The following is a 19,766-nucleotide window of genomic DNA, read 5'->3' on the forward strand; positions in this document are numbered from 1 at the left end:
GAGCTCTGAATATAGTTTTTGTTATTAGCATTTTGCTGACAAACCATGATAAACAAAACCAAAATGAGTGCAACTTTGTCTTAACTGATTTTCCAAACCCAGTAACGTACAACAGGCAGCTCAAAACAGCTGTGAATAGTTCCAGTGCCATGGTCAAACCAGATATTTTGCAGTAAGTCAAAAGTATTTAGATTTTCTAATAGAAGAGACAGAATACTGAGGAAGATATCTGCAATTCCTTAAAAAATGTTAAGCTTTTTTCTAACAGAGGAACAAAAAAAATCTCTAAAGACAATTTTAAGGATGTTTATTTCCCACAGAATTTAATCCCATCATAACACCCACTCAAAGTTAGAATAAATTCAAATGTACAAATTCCTAGATGTCTGCAGCTGGAAACTGTATGTATGAGATGTAAAGAACAGAACTTCCTACTATATGAACCACATTTTTATCCATCTAATGTTAATACAGAAAGTGAGAACCACTACCAAATCTTAATCTAGATCTACCTGTCGTATTATCTCAATTTTCATGTCAGTAAAACTGTTCAATCAGAAAGATATCCAGCTTTTAAATGCAAAGAATCATCACACAGACTTATTTTCTAAAAAAAATTGCTTTCTAAACTTAACAAAAGCAGGAAAATAAGAAGTTGCTGCTCATTATCTAACAAAAAAATTACTTTGGCTCTCTAAAATAAACACTATTTATTTAGCCACAAAACCACAAAACAGTAGGGGAAAAAAATAACAATAATAATAAAAAAAATCTGAGTGTTTCAATTCAGTTACCAACAATTTGCATTCCCCTTTGTAAAGAGGGCAGAGAAGAACACATTAAGAGCAGGGGGAGGATGAACAGTTGTCAAATCAGTAATCAAGAATAAAAGACCATTATGAAATGCTGAATAATGACCTGCAAACGAAAATGAGGCACTTGAGCTGAAGCATCAATCATCCTGATAGGGAAAAGTAATATTTAGATGACTCCTGTACAGTAAAGTAGAACAAACTGCAGTGAAAATGGCTCCAGCAGCTCAGAAGTTGGATGCTTTATCTTAGGTAAACACCTCTAAAAAAGAAAGACCTTCCAAGAACAGAGATTACCCCAGAAAACTGAACTGGGTGTTTGACAGACCAAGCACAATGCAAACACTCCCACGTGTCTGCAGACAAATGCGAGAGAAACAAGGGATTAGACAAGGGCTTAATTATTGACACTAATTATTAGATAGTTTGATTGAAAGGGGAAGACAGACACTGACTGCTGTCAGAATGTTTTAAACAAGATGTGTGACATGATACCAGGTATAAGAAATGACTTTCCACTGAAGGATTTCCACAAGTGTGGTTACTTCCCATTCCTTGAGCCACAACATTAGAAATGTGTAGCAGAGAACTATCACATGCTGTTAACAAGCACATCTACAAACCAGAAGAGTTTCTGCATTTAAATTATGGTACATTTAAATTATGTACCAGATGATTTACCTTCCATTGAGAGGGGCAAAAAACCTATGCATTTATCCATCAAGCCTGCCTGTATCTTAGCTGGTATGAATCATATCTGATTCTTCAACTGACACTAAAGCATTTTAATTCAAATGCCATACTTAATCATTGATTGAATGCCAATTTAACCTGGCTATTTGGACAAGTAAACCACATGATTAAACATAGTTCCTATGAAGCAATGTCTGCTAATGGTTTCAGCACAGAGGCTTACAAGTTCTTGAGACAAGAAAATACCCAAATGAGAATAAAACTATGTGTGCACAGTGCACATTTACAGGTTTTCAAGTAAAAGCATTTACATTTTTAATTCATTAATCTATTGGACATAGCAAGGATCCTTTTATAAAGTAACAGATTAATTTCTCTAGCTTACCAGTTCATACAGGCAGGTTATTTCAAACATTAGTTGTAGGCTGCAATGCTCAATTAGAGACAATTACAAAAGGAATCAGATGGGTTTCCTCCTTTTAATTTTTATGAGGTCAAGGGCGAGCAACATGGGTGAGCAGTGACAAAATGAAGTCAGAGGAACCACCACTCCCATTCCCACAGTTCAGTTACCCAGCATTCAGGAACAGAAAAGGAATTCCAAGGCACCTGATGAATAATGAATGTATGTTGGCCATATGGGCTACTGTAACAATGTTTTAGTTATCTTTTCAGCACAGATTCTGTGTTAAAGACACACACTTAGGTGAAAATGCCATTATCATTTCCAAAATTAACCTAGGAAACAGGATACCAAGCTGGCACATTGGCTAGCCCCAATATCTGTGCAAAAGACATTCTCTGGTTAAGGGTCATGGCATTTGTGACTATCAGATATTTTGATCAGTGAATCTCAGTTTGCTTCATTTACAAATTGTGGATTTCAAAAGTACCAGAACTCTGAGAAAAGAAAGAACTTCTTAATTTAGCACAAAGCAGTAGAAATAATGGTAAGATAATTCCATTCTCCTAGAGCTCTTTCATTAAAACTCCTTGTAGCACTGAGATGCTTTAACAAGGAACAGAGGAGCACCGTAAAAGGACCCAGTCCTGACTTTGAACATACCTTGTCTTGGAAACTCATCCGACTCCCTGTGCACCAGGTCAGACACTCGATTTCCATAGTGCATCCTGGTGTCGTGGTCATATGCCTTCAGTGTCTCGCTGGAGCTGTAGGACTTCTGGGTGGGCACCCTGCAGTCCTCGCTGTCCAGCGAGGAGCTGGTGTAGCGGCACTGCTTCCCGCAGCGGCCCCGCGTCAGCGAGCGGTGCCTCCTGTCCTTTATGTCCATTATTCTGAGCCAGGCACGGTGCTTCCAGGACAGCCACTCTTCTATTTGGGGTCAGTCACTGTCACCTAACAACATGAAAGGATGAAAAAAGAGTAAGTAATGCTGCCACTATGCTTTGTTTTATTCTACTCTCCCTGACTTGTCCTTGAAGAACAGTGCGAGACAGATCGAGAAGAAAGGGAAGGTCCATATAATGCATCCTCTAGAAATTGAAATAATTGACCAGAATGGGTGGGGAGAAAAAAATTAAATGCTGTAAGATAATTGCATTCTATCTAAACTATCGTATTATCAAAGAGTTTAAAAAACAATGATAAAACAAAAAACCTGTCATCTTTTGATTTTTCAATGAACTCTGCTAACAACACAGAACTGACAGAACGCTATTTGCTTCTGTTATGCAACAGAAGAAAAGTAGTCTCAAACCAGCTTTAATTATTTCCATTCTTCCTGCAGGAAGGCTTGCAATTAAGACTGAAACATGCAGGAGAGTTCCAAAGAGGAGATTATTCCTATTCAGCATTAATGCATTACAGAGCTGTACATTATCCTTTGACAACGTGTTCACAAGCAGCAGCACTGATTTTATGGCCCCTGGGTAACACTAATCCAGGGCCCTGCTCTGAAGGTGGACAAGGTCTCTCCAGAGGTCCATCCCAACCCTGACATTCCTGCGTGGCTGTGACTGTCTGAGCACACTTTGGGGTTTGGCTGCTCTTGTGCACCCCAGAACACGACAGGATGAACTTCTTCACCACCCCTCAAGTCGACCAGTTTATCCAACTCAGCACTTGGAACTCTTGAAAACTGTCTAAATCTCTTGTTCAATGGACCATAGAGTTTCTTACAGTGTGCTTAATTAGGACACCCTTACTGTGGCATATAGACTTTAATATATGCATCGTTAGCATACAAAAACTGCAAAATGAAAGCTACTTTAGAAAGGAAGAAATACAGAAAAAGCACAAACACCCTTCCCACTGGGGTACTAATTATTTTCAGTTGGTATTAGTATGTATGACTTTCTCTCATGGCATTCTATGCCCAGGTCTGTGCTAGTCCTGAGAAATCCTCATGACAAATTTTTTTTCTGGAAATTAAATCTTTCCACATAAAAAAATACTCAGATTTGCTAATAAGCAACAATTGGAACAAAACATCTTGCTTTTTTTTAACATGGCTAAGGAGCTGAAGGATGGTTTGGGTGAATTTAGCTGGGACAGCTGAAGAGCTTTTCCTTGCCCCTGTCCCCTCAGTTCAGGTTGCCCCTGCCAAGCCCACCCAGCAGAATGTGCCCAGGACAGAAGCTTTGCTTGAACCACCAGAGCATTTCAGCAGAGATTCCTTGTGCCACCTCTGCCACCAAGGGAACAAACTGCAGCAGAAGATGAGAAAAGATGCAGAAGACAGCCAAGCCTTTCCTTGTGGTAGTTGTTTGCACCTGCAGGAGAAGAGGTCACAGCACTGGCAAAGTATTGGCTAAATCATGGCTTTTTGGAACAGATTATGGCCCTAAGAGAGAATAAATGTTGGCCAGAGGAGCTGGTGACCTAGAGAAAAGGTTTCTTGCCTTCATTTAGGTTTGACATTTAGCCTTGTTGTGTTTTGTTTGGTGGTTTTGTTTTTTTTTTTTTTTTGGTGTTTTTTTTTTTTTTTTTTTTTTTTTGGTGTTTTTTTTTTTTGTTTGTTTGTTTTGTTATTGTTTTTTGGGTTTTTTTCTGTATTTTAAAGAATTTAGGTAACCATGACAAACAGCTGCTTTAAGCCACCCACAGGTATTCTGCAATCTGTGAGGAATAAGAACTGTAAACATGCTTACTTTCTTTCTTCTTTTTCATTTATTTTTAACATTTCAAGTGGAAAAAAAAAGTCACAAAACCACACCTACAGAAAAGCCAAAACAAAAGTAGAGACATTTGACACTTGAAACCATTAAGGTTTGTTTTGTAACTTCAGATTAAAGAGAAAGAAAGAATCAATCCACACTCCTGTTTCTCAGCTCTCTGAACATGTAGTGGCTAAGCTGACTCCTCCATATCTGAATTTTTAGTTGAATTATTTGGTGCTGTAATACTGATTGAACTGGAAAGCACGTCAACTGTAAAGCATTTTAACACTGGTGGCACAAAGAGTTTCTTGAAGTTTCAGGAGATATATAATCATTTAGATTAACAATGCCTGGCTCTTTAATCCCATTTTAATACTCTCTCATCAAATCCAGATATCACAATTATAAACACAGAAACAGACACTACAGCATTGAGCAAAACCTGCCAATTACTCTCTGCTATTCAACACAAAAGCCTGTCATTCCATATGAATTCTATATTGTCTGTCAGTTCAGACAAACAAACAGCTTTTTGTTTTTATGACTGCTAAACTTAAAGCTGTCTGGCCTGATTTCTATTGTTTCTGAAAGAACATTTAATTCCTTGTTACTGTAGTTAAAAGAAGGATTTACTCTGACTGAGATAAAACTTCTGAGTATTTCCAGGACATTAGCTTATGAAAGCATCTTCTCAGGAAGACAAGAGTTTTTGAAATTGTTCCCTCAATAACCATTCTTTTGTAGAGTTTTGTGCAATTCCCCTACAAATACAAAAGTAAAAGGGAATGGTAAGACAGTGTTCCACTGCTGATCGTGCCAGGAAATACTCCTCAGTCTTCTGCACATGCAGAATGTGAGGCACAATGTCTGTGCTACAGTAAATCCAACTGGCTAACACAAGAAAATAAAGGTAGAAATGTCCCAAGACCTTTACTTTGATTTTCATAAGGAAAATCTTATTACAAGAAACAGACATCAGAATAACTTGGTGAATAACTTGATTTTATGATACCATAACATATGATAAAAGTTCAAGAATTTCTTGAACTTTACTAATTTTAGTAGGTCCTTCAAACGCCATAAATAAAATGATAACATTTTTACTGGAATTTTTGTTCAAAGTCATTTTCATATTTATTAGAGTAGTTTTTTGTTTTCATTATTTTTCCATTACTTGAGGACAAATCCCAAGCATCTGACACTAAATACATATACCTGAACAGAACAAAATATTCTCAGAGATATTTCTCTCCTCCTCACCTGTGCTTTGGGGATTTCTTTGAACTTAAAGCAGCCAGGCAGAAACCAGCTCCAGAGCATCATGCTCAAACCATTCTCAAAATTTAGAAAACAGAATCACCATACATGGCTTAAAACACAGTGAATTAAGTTGGGAAACACTCCTAAAAAAGCTGTTTTACTTTTTTTTCATTCTTATGTTAAATAGATGAAATACTGATTCAATTCAGTGCTAAACACCTTTCCTGTTAGACAGTGAAATATTTATGTACTGTATTCTTGGAAAGGTAAGGTGTGATTGCTTTGCTTACAGAATAATGGTGAGATGCAATTTGAGTTCAGAACTCCTGATACTCCTTGACTTGCCTGTCTCAAGGGCACTCTGTGAATGGTTTATTTTGAGTCATTGACCTAAATCCTAAATGATGTAATAATTTCTTTTGTTTCAAAGGATTTAACTAATACAGCTCATTCTGACCCACTTACACTACAGAGCAGTACAACCACTAACAAGTGACTTCATCTGTTTTTCTCCTCTAGTTTTGGTTTAACTATTTCAGAAACAGGGAGCTCTAACTTTCTGAGAAAGGTGTTTATTCAGAAAATATTTATTATTTATAATGGCCTGCTAAAGGGCTGGTCAAGTTTCACAGCAATAGAGTCTCAGCTGATCTGGACCAACCACAGCAGTCAATCTAAAGCAATGAATAGCTCAGGCTGTATTTGCTGTTGATGTGCACAGATCCCATGTGCCCCAAGTTACACATGTGTAACACACTTCTGACTCACAATTCATCCAGTGTAAGATTATTGTGATTCTATAAAGCACCTGTGTACCTGCCCATGGCTTTGGCAGGGGCAGTGAGAGCCCAAGTGTAACTGTGGGCAGTGCAAGGGCATTAAAACACTGCACGTCCTACAGGGACAACTGAGACAAGGAGGAACAAAGAAAAGAGGGGATAAGAGAAGAAAAAGCTGAGGAGAAGAGAAATGAAAAATAGGTTTTTGTTTAGGGGGTTTAAAAAAATTGACCACTCCTTTTTGTGTTAGCACAGTGAAGTCAATAGGAGGCATGGAGGGAGGGCTCAAAATGAATTTTAATGGCTTAGTGAAGCTTATGCTAAAATTCTCTGTAAATTTAAAGTTGATTCATACATTTATCTAACTCAAGGGCTTGTTTGCTGCATTTTGTAATGATCCTGACATGATTACAGTGTACAGGGCCATTAGAACTGCCACTCACACCACACAGAGCCCAAGAATCACTTGGAAGTTCAGGGGAAACAAAGAATTTCACATTGATATTGTGCCCCCAAATCACCTGGCACAACTAAATCAAAACATTACAATAGTGCAGACAGTGTTGGAAACAGCCTTTTTTTTTTCCCCTCTTTTTTTTTTTATTTAAAAGAAGAAGCACACTATGTACCAATCTCTTCATTAAAAAAAAAAAAAAAAAAAAAGGTCTCTTAAAAGGCTAGACTCCTTTTCAGGAGCAGCAATTGGAAATAAGCTTGTGATTCAGATATTCAAATACTGTTCATTATTTTATGCAAAGACTATTTTTTGAAATGAGAAAATGCACAATTCAACTTTGGTTCCACACAACTTTTCAGGCAAAAAAATTAAATGGTTATTTAACTGTTATATTTATTTCAGATTTTAATATTAGTGAAAAAGAACATCTCTACTTCTGGATCCTCTCTGTCTATTAAAAAAAAAAAAAGAGGCAATAAAGAAAATGAAATTTTAAACTAAATACTACAACTAAGTGCACCAAAATATGTGCACTTTGTTAAATGAAGTAATATTGATGACAAGCATGTTGGTTTTGATTTGCACTAAAGACCAAAATATATTTGGACAGTCTGTTTGGTGTAGCCTCATTCTCTGCTGATAAATTGTTCTTCTGAATTTTTTAATTCTATTTTTTTCTGTCCAAATACTGAATCTTTGTTTTAGTGAGCCATTCTGTATTAAGCTGAAATGAGATATATTTAGTATGACATGGTAAACAGCTATGTCAGAACAGTTGTGATTAATGATTCAAGTTAAGTAATATAAGACACACAATGCTTATAGGCATTCTGTGTTCTGCTTTACTGCCGAAAAAAACAGTTTTATTTTTTTCCTTTTAATAACTAAAAGCTCTAGGAAGTATTTTCAGGCTAATGGCAGTCAAAATGGTACACACAACAACAAAATCAAGCACTGAACCAAATATTTATCCCATATATGTATTTTTATCTGTTTAAATGTACATGTTTTTATTTCTAGACTATCTTCAGAGATTTCTGTACTCCAGGAACTTCTTAAAAATCCCAGAACTGTTTAAATCTATTACGAAAATAGCATTCCATTAAGAAAATAGCATGCCATTGAGAAAGGATGCTAGGAGACAGTTTTCAAGCAGTGCCCCATCATTCAGTGACTGCTGAGGATTAACCCCTTATTCTTCCCCGAACTGATTCCCCTTCCATGGGGCAGAGAAGGAGGGTGGATGTGAGCCCAGCTCCTCCCTGTCCCCAGGGGCCTCAGAAGCACAGCTGACACCGAGGCCAAATGGAGAGTTTCTTTGTCGGAGCTCAGCTGGAAAAGCTGCTAGACAAATTCAGGTATAAAGTCCTAAATGTTCTTAAATGTGGCTTCTAGGTCATGCACAAGTTGGGGAGCACCATGCATTTGGAAACCACACCAGTAAAATTTCACTGCAGTGTCCCAGGTTCAGCTGTTACAAACCAAGAGCTTTTCCCTCTCTGAGAGCATGAGAAACAGAAAACTTCACAAACAATAATCATGTAGGGCCTCAGTAGTCATGGAGTATATTTAGTTGATTTTTCTTGAAAATTTTTTGAAATTCACTAAAATATTAGTGGGATAGTCCACAACTCAGTAGCTGATCATCAACTATCCTGTTGATTCCCATCCTTGAAGCTACAGCAGCCATGAGGAGATTGTGTCACAGTCACTCAGAGGTGAGAAAAGCTCATTTTCCAGTGAAGGGCTTATAAATCCCCCAAAGTGGTACTAAGCAGAACACTGCTAGTTATACAAAAGGGGCTGAAATCTTTTCTTCCCAGATACATAGAGGCAAAACCATGCAAAGTTTTCAAGTTTTTCCTATTTGAGAGTGTTCCTTCTTTTCTGGGTGAGGCCTTAACTATCCCCCATTCCAGAAAAAGGAAAAAAGAGGTTTTACCCAGGCATAACATATTTCCACTACCAACTCACAGCTGTCTGCAGATATTTATCAGGCTTTTGAACAGCCAAGAGAGCTAAATGTGTATCATTCTTATTCTACAGCAAAGGTTAAAGACCATGAAGATAAGAGTCCCACCCGAGGTCACAAAGTGAGTTCGCTGCACATTTGAAGCCCCAAGTTCCAGTGCTTGGTTTCCTGTGCTCAATATAATTGTTATCTAAATACTTCCATCACTCTATGCAGTCAGGTTAAAATAAATAAATAAAATCAAGCCACTATAAAACAACACAAAAAGCCAGGTCTCAATTAATATAATTACTTAAAATTAGTATAGCTGAACAAGTTCACAAAAATGATTTAAAGATCAAATACAAACTGGCCACTTCAAAAGACTAAGTTTGCTAGAACTAATTACCTAAAGAACACTGTTACTCTTTCACTGCCTAGAAAGAATAAACAATAATATTATCTACTGCTAAACTGCTATTAATGAAGAAAGGTAGAATAATTTATCATTGTATAATTAAGACAATGCTGTTAAGCATGCTTTAACGATTCTGTATAATAGTTTCCTATCACTAGAGAATACTTTTGAAACAGGGAGTAATTGTCTAAATAATTTTTGATTAAGTCCTTGATCAAACTGATCCACATTTATAGAAGTGAGACAGAATTAAATGCCCATACAAGGAGTGACAAACTTGCTTTATTTAATTGTCCACGGGTGATGCACCTTTTTCATTCTAATCCTAGGTAAAATGCTGTCTTTAATTAACCTAATGGGATTTTCAACCTTAGCAGCAATGGAGCCAAGACATTAAGCTGGTTGGAGCCTAAGTTGTGCTCCAATCATTCCCCTCTCTGTTTTGCTTTCACCAACACCTGGTCATTAGTTCAATTAATTATTCACCAGCATTTTAGAGTGTACTGTCCTCTTGTCAGGCTCCTTTATCTTTTCATTTTCTCAAGAACCTTATTTATACCCAGAGTTTCCATTATGGATTTAAATACTGTCCATATCACAAGCCTTTTCCTTCACACCCACACTAATCCATCAGCTGTCTCTGGGAGCTCCTGGGCACGGTGCTTCCATATCAGACTCAAGGATGTTGGTTTTAAATATATGACTGTGCTATCAAGTTGGAGAAATGTAATATCATAGGATTTGTACTTCTCTTGCACCCAAGAAGGTCCAGTGCCAAGAATTTTAAGGTAGTTCCTTCCTAATTATTTTTCATTTCCTTCTGTTAAAACACTCTCTAATACTACACCCATTGGGCACCTCCCCTCCTGCTGGCAGCAGCAAAACCTGTACCACTGGGTACAAGATCAGCCAAGAGAAAAACACCAGGAATGTGCCTTTCATTCCTTGTTTACAGATGAATACACTGTGCAGGGAACTCTGCCAGCATCTGAGATCAGCAAAGCTCCTGTGCACATCTCATCCTACTGTGAGAGATCGTGTTGCTGAAGAAGTTTCTTAGCTATTTTCAAACCTCGACAAGACTATTCTTAAAACTCATCAAATGCATAAATCATGCAAGCAGTAATGGGTTTAGGTACTTATCATTTCAGTCAAGAACACCACCTGCTTTTCACTCTACACTTAGATAATTTTCTCCCATTCTGTCTAAGAAACAGTCCCTTTCATTCTTTAAAGCTTCCACAGAACCTCTCTTACTTCAATTTGATACTAACAATTTTCATTTGCTTATTAACAGGAGACTTTAATACATTTTCTCCCTGCTAGCACTGTCAATCTATAAAAATATTTTTTGCAGAAGGCTTTACTAGAAACAACTGTTAAGGCTGTATAAACTTATATGGTAAGGAAAATCAACAATCTTTTAAAATACCTAATACTATTTAGTAGAATTTCAATAAAACTATTTCAAATTACACACATGAATAGTCCACTCAGCTAAGCTCTGATACTCTCTTAGAGAAAACCAAAGGGAAAAAAAAAAAAAAGGGAAAAAAAGGAGGAAAAAAGTGAGAGTGTTTTTATTTGTGTGAACTGGTAGCCTTATTCTTTGTGAGTTCTCCACCTTTGTAAACACATAGATTTTATCAGAAATAACAGCTTCCTGAAGTGATTCTGTGTTTTAAAAGGTTCAAGGTAAGCGAAGAAAAAGTCACAAGAAAAAAGAAATAGGAATGGAAAACAACAGAACATCGTGATAAGGCACACGAAATGGATGACATTATAGCTCAACAGCCTCCATAAAAGTATTTGTTGAAACATTTTAAATTCTAGAGCACCTCAGCCAGCAATGAAACTTTGCATAATGAACAGAGAAAGCTACACTGGAAGATTCTCAGCTAACAAGTGTTGTTCCATCTTTCAATAAAGGAAAATTAATTGCTTTGTATAAATTAATTAAAACTTGCAGTGATGGATACAATGAACACAAGTATTATAAAAATTGTAACCAGCTGTAACTCAAAATGTCTGAAGTGAATTTCCAGAGTCCACACATCAAGAGGTCATCAGGGATGGAACGGAGACCTTGCCACCATGAAAGCTGGTCCATCCAAATCTGCAGGTTTACTCACATATTATCATAGCGGAAGAGAACACTGAGGGTTATCTTGATTAACAGAATTTTTAAAATAACTGCAGTCAAGAAAAATATACTTCTAGAAAATCAGCTAATCCAAGAACACAAAAAGCAGCAAATACCTCATAATATTGTACAGTCACTGTGCAGACATCACTACATCCTCTGTTCCATCTCAAATCATGAAGAAAAAGGCCCCAGTCCCTCCGGAGGAAAATCTCTCTGGAGAAAAGGCCACGTGCTCCAGCAGACATTATCTTCTGTTATCTACCTAATCATTCAGGACTGAACATGTACTCTAATACTCTCACACTGCAGATTTCTTACACAGGATCATCACTCTGCTTACTCTCTTCTAGCTGTGGGTGCCTCCAAGGAAAGCCTGGCATTTGCTGGTGGGTAAGGGGTTTCCTCCGTGTCACTCTGCCAGCAGTCCCTGCTCACGGGGATGGAGCCCATCCTGGCTCCTCAGCCCTGTGTGAGAGCCTCATCCAACACCCCACAGGGGGTGCCTGAAGGCAACTGGGGACAGCAAGGGCCGAAGCTGCACCAGCCCAGAACAGGGGAGCTCATGTGGGGATATCTCAGATAAGCTACCACATGAGAAATGCCAACAACCATTTCCTATTCACCATCTGTGCCAGAGTTTCACCAAGCAAGAACAGTCAGAAAGGAGAAACAAGTTAAAAAATGCTCTTAGAAGTGCATGGAATCTTTGCAAAACCCATTTGGTCCTTTCTTACTGTTGCCCTTTCACAGATTGAACAATAACCAAGCTGCAATGTCTAATTTCTTCACAAGTCTAAGCTCCCTGCATTAAAGCCAGCCCCCACAATTTTGCCATCTGCTGCCTGGATTGCCGTGCATCCAGCACAGAGATCCCAACGTTCTTCAACTGCCATGGTCGAACTTCCCAGGCAAAAGCATCAACACTCTGTGACAAGGACAGAGATCAAACCTAAGGGAACTTGGCAAGAAGTATTTAAAGCAAATTTCAAGCAAATTCTGTTTCTGAATTCAGTTGTATCGCTGACTCTTGCAAAATAAAATTTATCACTTCAATGAAGGCATTTGATTTAAACTGAGTATTTATTGCATCTGTATGGCTATACAGACATCCTGAGCTCCATCCACAGTATATGAAACTGACAGTGTTTTAAAACTGCCTATCCTCCAAAGATATTGGACAAGTTTGAACAAGTTTATGGCTTTGTTTTTCAAAACAGAAAATTAACTACTAGAGGTATAAAGCTTAGTTGGTTCTTTTTCTAAGGATTAGATATTAAGTACAGAGAACAAAATTAATAACGCAGTTTAACAACATTTACCTTGTGAAACCAGAATTCTCTATGGCTGTAACCAAGTAATTTTAAGTTAAACACAAGCCTTAAAATGCTCTCTTTGTTCCAATTCTGTATTACCTACCAAGGTAAATGATTTCTTAGTACCAGTATTTTTGGCAGTACTTTACAGATGGCAATAATACTGTACAGAGTTCTCCCACAAAACAAGAAAGATGTTCACAAATTGGAGCAAGTCCAGGGAAGGATGCCAGAGTCTCAAGGAACTGGAACATGGGATCTATGTGGAGAGATGAAGGAACTGAACTTGTTTAGTTGGACAAATGGCCAGCAGTGGCCTTGCTGTTCCTGAGAGGCCACTGAGAAGAGGGAGATGAGGCTTTACTGGGGGCACCCAAAGGGCAGTGAGAAACCACCAGTGCAAACTGAGGTGCAGGAAGTTCTGAAGAGAAATGAAGTGAGCAAAAATCACTCACTGGAGAGTAAAAATAAGCACTGGAGAGGTTGCTGCAGGGGCTGGGAAATTTCCCTCATTTTCAAGACTCAACTACACAAAGCCCTTAGCAACCCAGTCTCAGTTCAACACTGACACTTGGATTAGGTGAGCTCCAGAGGTCCTTTCCAGCCTCAATGTGCCTATGATGGTCTTAATCTAGGAAAAGTTCCATAACCATTAAAAAGTAGGAAGAACCAAAAGAACTATTTATTTTGGAAACCAGCCTGTAAAGCAAACATACAAGGTAAGCTGAGCATGCAGGCTTAAAAAGTCAGAGGTTTTTCAAGTAAAAAATCATCTAAGCTTGCAGGTTAAAAGCTGAATTCCAAGCTCAAAGGGCACAGTAAGGCAGAGGCTGCATTCTGTCTGCACACACATGCAGCCTGCAGAGGAGCAGACACTGCAGTGGGGTCCTGCTGCAGCCACCCTGATGACACACTGGGGTGTGTGGTGTGCCAGGGAAACATGAATGGGCTTTGCCCCTTCTTCAGTTCCACAGCACAGACCTTTGAGGGAATACAGTTCTAGAGCGAAGGAAACACACAGGAATTAAAAGCACAATTTAACAAAGGTAAGAAGCACAAGCTCTATCACAATTCCCAAGACACTACTGCAAGCTCATACGTTTCCAAACGTGTCATTTGACAGTGTTGACTTTGAAACAGTCCCTTAAAAATGTGAAAACAAACCTAAAAGAAAACAACTCTGCCATATGTTGTGATGACACTACCATAAATCTAAAGAAAAGATATGAGAAGGAATTGTAACCTCTAACACTTACCTCTCCACCAGGCAGAGCCACATTCGTGTGTCATGTAAATCAATACAAGCCCTACTCTCTTTTCACTGCAGATTTTGTCTTTTGTTTGGAGGCCCAGGAAGCATGGCATTCATCTGGGCCTATCCTATAGATATATGGCCAATGACCAACTTGAGATCTGTGTGTGATACACAGGCATATGGTACATTATTCTGTCTGGAAATCTAAAAATTGTTGTAAAACAACATTAAAAAAATTCAAAATTTAAATTGTTATAGTGATTTACCAACAAAGTCCTTCCATTTCTATTTCCATTGCTGAGCAGAGCACAGACAGTAGGTGTGAACCCACAACCTCACAGAAGTCAGTGGTGTTTTATCTTCCTGTACAATTTTGACTGCCAAACTTCAAAAGGCTCACTGATTTTAGCCAATACAGGCTAAAATCAACTGGCATTTTGTCTCAGCTGGGTTGGTGGATGCCTTTCTGCTGCATTTAAATCTCAGCAGGAGTGTGGAGAATATGAGCTACCAGGCCTGGGACTAGAGAGAGAGCAGTTGGCCAGCAGAAACTGTGAAGGAAGGAATACTTCACTGATATCCATTATGTGAATTAGTGTTGGTAGTTGTTGAGATGTGCAGAGTCAATTAAGTGTCCTAATTAACCACCTCCTTTGTAACTCCCCCATTTGTGAGTTCCCATCCATGCTGGGCTATCCAGAATTCCACACTGCATTTCCAAGCTCATGAGCTCACCTCCACACACATCTGGCTCTGGAAGCAGCCACAGCTGCACCTCAGTCCCCTGGACAAAGGGTGCTCTAAGTAACATCCTACTGCACCTTCCACCAGTGACTTTACTAATCCTCCACCCTTTAAAGAGTTGCTTCTCTTCCCCAAGACAAGCACTGCAATCCCCTAGTTTAATAGTTACTGAGGCAGAGGAGAGCAAAGTGCAGCAGCCCTGCTGTTTAAAGCCTCCCTTGAGCAATAGGTCATCCTCCCATACAGGCAGTGGGAAAAAGAATCTCCTAGATCTGTACCTCTCAGAGCAGGAAGGAAACTGGAACCGAATACTATAAATGCTTTATTATCCTGAACTGAAATCAATAAACTATGAACAGTTGTAACCTAATTTACTAGCAAACAGAACTGAAAAGATATCTGACAAAGCTTTTCATATACATTAAGAGCCATCAGATTGTAATTTTAGGTCAATATCAAGACACACAATGACCTAGAGTAAAATGATCTATATACCATTACTAATTTACTCAGTTGCTCAAATTACCTCAGTAAATTCTAACTTGCATGAAAACTTCCATGAATTATTAAAACAAAAAATAAAATGTAAAGGAGAGAAAAGAAATCTCTTTCTTGATGCCATTGTCACTGATGTGCACATGTTGCTCTTCAAAAGCTGGTGGAGATTGTGACAAGCAGCTCCCTGAAGGGTGGATCTGTGAGCTCAGCCCATGGCAGGGGGAGGTGGTGGTCCAACAGACTTCCCAAAAAGTCTCCTACCCAAAAAAGAGCAGGACTGATAAGTGTGTATTTGGGTGTTTGGTCAGTGGCACAGCCAAAGCCACTTGAAGGGACATCTTTTCCAGCACTCCCATGGAGATTCCGTGCAGGACAGCAACTCTTGACAAGGCTGGTTCCTCTTTGCACTAACACAGAGTTTAAGGTGATATAAAAGACGTGCATTGAATTAGGCAGCAGGAGTGAACACCCCCTCCATCAGTAATTCCTACTCCTCCAGGAAAAAGCACTCCCTGAACCAGACAGCTTCCTACAGACAGGAGTTCTGTGCTTTGAGAAGCAGCTGGAATTGCAAACAGAAAAAGAAAGCAAGTATTTGTTCAATTAGAGTGGGGAGAAAAAAGCAAAATGAAATAACCAACACCAAACTGAGCCTGTGCTTGAACCACTAATATTGGTTTAAATTCTAACAGAATTGAAGATACACGATGAATTATTTTTTATTTCGGCTACCATAAGAGCAAAGGATTTCCATTTACATCACTCAGCTGTCCAGTTTCATTCCCATTTCCTGAGAGGCAAGACAAAAAAAAAGGACAATCCCTAGACTGAGCAAGCACTCTAAGAGTTAACTTCTGGGAAGAGAAATCAAGCTTCAGCAATTTAACAAGACTGTCCAGCTTCACAATTTTCATTCAAAAGTAAGTTTTAGTCAAGATCTGTTACACATACACAACTTAGAAATTTCTTTGCTTGAACTTCTGCAGTGGGTATTCTCTTAAATAAACATGTTATTTATTTAGTTTGGCATTAAGTCCCTTTTATCATTCTCATAAAAATATTGTCAAGGACAAAGTATTTTGCATGAACCCTTGTTCATGTAATATATATTTTTTGAATTATTTAGTTTTAGTTTTCGACTTCTGGTCAACTTTCAGCTTCAATTTTCAATGCTTTTTTAAGTAGCCTGATAGCATAGTCCTGAACTAAAATAATAAATCAAACAAAAAAAATACTAAAAAGGAAAATAAACAAATTTCTTAAGAGTAACTTACAGATTGGGGTTATCTCTGCAGTTTTGAATTGATGGTAACATTTATATATTAGAAGATCTGCAAAGGAGAGATTCTAGAACACACAGATCTCAATGCTTGGGGCAACTCCTCAAGAGAAAGACCTGTAATAACCTCAATTGCAACTGAATTTATGGAGGTGCAATAACCTTTAACTGAAGAGTGATTCTTAAACATAAAATAAACTAGTTATACCTTATTTCCTAGAAATATGTTCAAGGAAGTCTATATACTTCCATAATATCTTGATGGAATCCTCAGTTTTCCAGGTGGGGTAGCTTAAATTTTGAAAGCAGCTTAGAAGTTCTAGCCTGAACAAGCAATGTTTCTCCTCTCTTTTGCACAGGTGAAAAATCATAGATATGTGCCTTTCTTTAAGTCATTTACCCATCTGAAATGTTCTTTTTATAATCAGTATAAAAAACTTACGTGAGGCTGCTGGAATATTTTCCAGTAATCAAGACTACAGAATTAGGAAATGTCCCATTTAGAAATTGAGTTTTGAGCAATAAGAAGGAAATACAAACTGGTCCACAGTGCCATGCCTCCATTTAGACTGCACTAATGTTAATTGTGATACAGTGCAAGTGCATCACCAGACAGATGGTCAGACCAGGACTTCAAATATATGTGACTTAAAAATTGTAATTCAACATGAAATTGTGACATATCAGTTAATTAGATTTTGTATAATGAAGAATCAGAATGCTTTTAAAAGTTATTTTTTTCTATAGAGAGATTTGTCCATACTTCCTAAGAATCCCAGAAGTTAGATAAGTCTAAGGATAAGTCTACTTATCTATGTAGAACCAGGCTAATCCTCACTTCGCTAAATAACATCATTTATCAGAGGGACCAAAAGCAGATTTCCTTATCATTCCCACTAGGAATTTAACTAGGAAAAATATCATGGCATGAAAAACTCCTAACATTTCTACTAAAACACACTCACACGAGATTACAAACACTGTGCTCAAGCTCCACAGTTAAACCAAACCCCTGTGATGCACATGAGAACGTGGTACAGTAAAAACAGACAAGTTACCACAATGGGAAAGTATGTGGGGCAGCAGAGTTTTGCTCCAGATCAGGGCTCTGTAACAAAATCAGCAACAGAGGAGGTGCCCAAAACAGATCCAATGGGCAGCTAGGTACAAAATCTGTAGTGCAGCAGGTAAAACTAAAAGACTTCAAATAAATAAAATAATTGATTTTAAAAACCCACAACAAATAAAGGCTGGAATATGATGCACACATTTCACAGCAGTGAACTGACAAGATTACAAGACTTTCTTTTTCCCTGTTCATAATCAGAACTTCATTAACATTTTGGGGGGTTTCAGCTACTTGATTTTGACCCATTTTTGTGCCTGACCTTTTATAAACTTCTTAATTTTGAATGTTCCCCAAACCCATCTGCACTTCTAGAAACTGTTCTCACTTTTTCTCTTGATTTCACAAATTCTAGGTGCAGTGCATTTGCAACGATTCTCCTTATAAATGAATCCAGCATGAGACAATAGCACAGATTTTCAGAATTCATCTATTCCTCATGTGCATTTCCAAAATTACTGAAAATTAATGAGTTTCTACAATGTGCATTTAAATGCAGCTCTTTGAAGTAATCATTATTAGCCAGGAAAAGTCAGTTGAAGAAATAGATTGATGAAAGAAAAATAACTAATGCACTATCCCTGTACATGCAGTAATTTTCAACACTTGTAACTGCAATCCTAGATCCAAAATGCACTAAAATAAATTCCAGATCCAACAAGTAGTGCTGATCAAAATTATGAATTTCTAAGTATGCTGAACATGCCCTAAAAAGTGGAGTCTAAGGACTTTTCTTCTCTGGAAGGTAGTTTTTTTCCCCTATCAAAACTCAATTCCCTTTTGTCCCCAGATAAATAAGATTTTACACACAACTGAGTTTATCTGCCTCAAATTGATTAAAACATTAAAATCAATCTTAAAAAAAAAGTATAGTTAACCAACCTGATTATTACTGCAAGTCTTGTAGGAACACAGATGTGCTGAATATGAATTTCACTGCTTGGAAGGTACTTTGGAAGGTGTTAGGCATTACTAGAATGTTTTCAAAACATGTGCAGCCACTTACAAAAAGTGCTCAGGAGCTTTACCCCGTTTTAAAGAAGAGATTTTTCACAGCTTTAGCTTTATAGTAAGTCTTTTTAGCCAAATTTCAAAGAATATGTAGTTCACATAGTTTAAATTGAATTCACCTATAATTCAGTATTTGACAGAGCTAATGCTTAATTGTTTGTAAGGAGTCTGCAAACAAAAATATTTCTTCTTTTATTCCCCAAACATTTCACTAAAATTATATTTTGCTTTGTTTTCACATTGAGGATTGAATTTGACACTTTAATGGAGAAAAGCAGCTTGTGCTGCTTACTATGCTTCTAATTATTGCACTCACAATTTTGTTTTATATCAGAAAGAATTTAATGAGACTTACATTTTGAAATATAGCACTGCTGCTTTGGAAGTCTTTCTTCCCACAAATTCTGGTACAGCAACAAATTCTGGTTCTGAGCAACTCAAAGAGTTTCTGACCAAGGAGTTCACCCCAGCAGCATGCAGGTTTGAATCCAGATGTGGACACAACTCAATGTTCTCCAAAGCCCACCATGGGCACAGCTGTTTATTGTTTCCCTCTCAAGTGTTTTAAATCTCACCTCCTCTTATATCAGATACCAGAAGCTATTTTCTGTTTAACAGTGCAAGGTTAATAAACACTTTTCAAATAATGTCATAATCTACTGTGTAGATCTTCAGAACCAGTTTTATCTTCTTCACACAAAGATAATGAGGATTATCTCTGCAGCTCCCACAAATCTCTTCACTTCCACTGAGTTGATGGAGATATGTTGATTTGCATTAGCTGGGGATTCTGCCAGTTTCTGCACCAAGCCGGGGTAGAATCATGATTTTCAAAGCTCTTTTTCAGTGAAAACACAAAGCTGCATACTGGCAAAATCTTGGTTTTGTCAAAAATTGTTTGCAT

The 19,766-nt window shown here is 37.8% G+C and overlaps 1 protein-coding gene across 1 annotated transcript in view; it reads right to left on the reverse strand.

Moving 5' to 3' along the window:
* Nucleotides 1-19,766, reverse strand: part of TENM2 (teneurin transmembrane protein 2) — a 553,850-nt gene that overhangs the window by 478,095 nt on the left and 55,989 nt on the right. Inside the window, exon 2 of the mRNA XM_053956612.1 lies at nucleotides 2,572-2,862. Coding sequence (XP_053812587.1) covers nucleotides 2,572-2,797 — 226 coding nt within the window. The 5' untranslated portion in view covers nucleotides 2,798-2,862. The remainder of the gene's footprint in view (nucleotides 1-2,571; nucleotides 2,863-19,766) is intronic.

This window comes from Vidua chalybeata, chromosome 15, assembly GCF_026979565.1.
Source record: "Vidua chalybeata isolate OUT-0048 chromosome 15, bVidCha1 merged haplotype, whole genome shotgun sequence".
Lineage (NCBI taxonomy): Eukaryota > Metazoa > Chordata > Aves > Passeriformes > Viduidae > Vidua > Vidua chalybeata.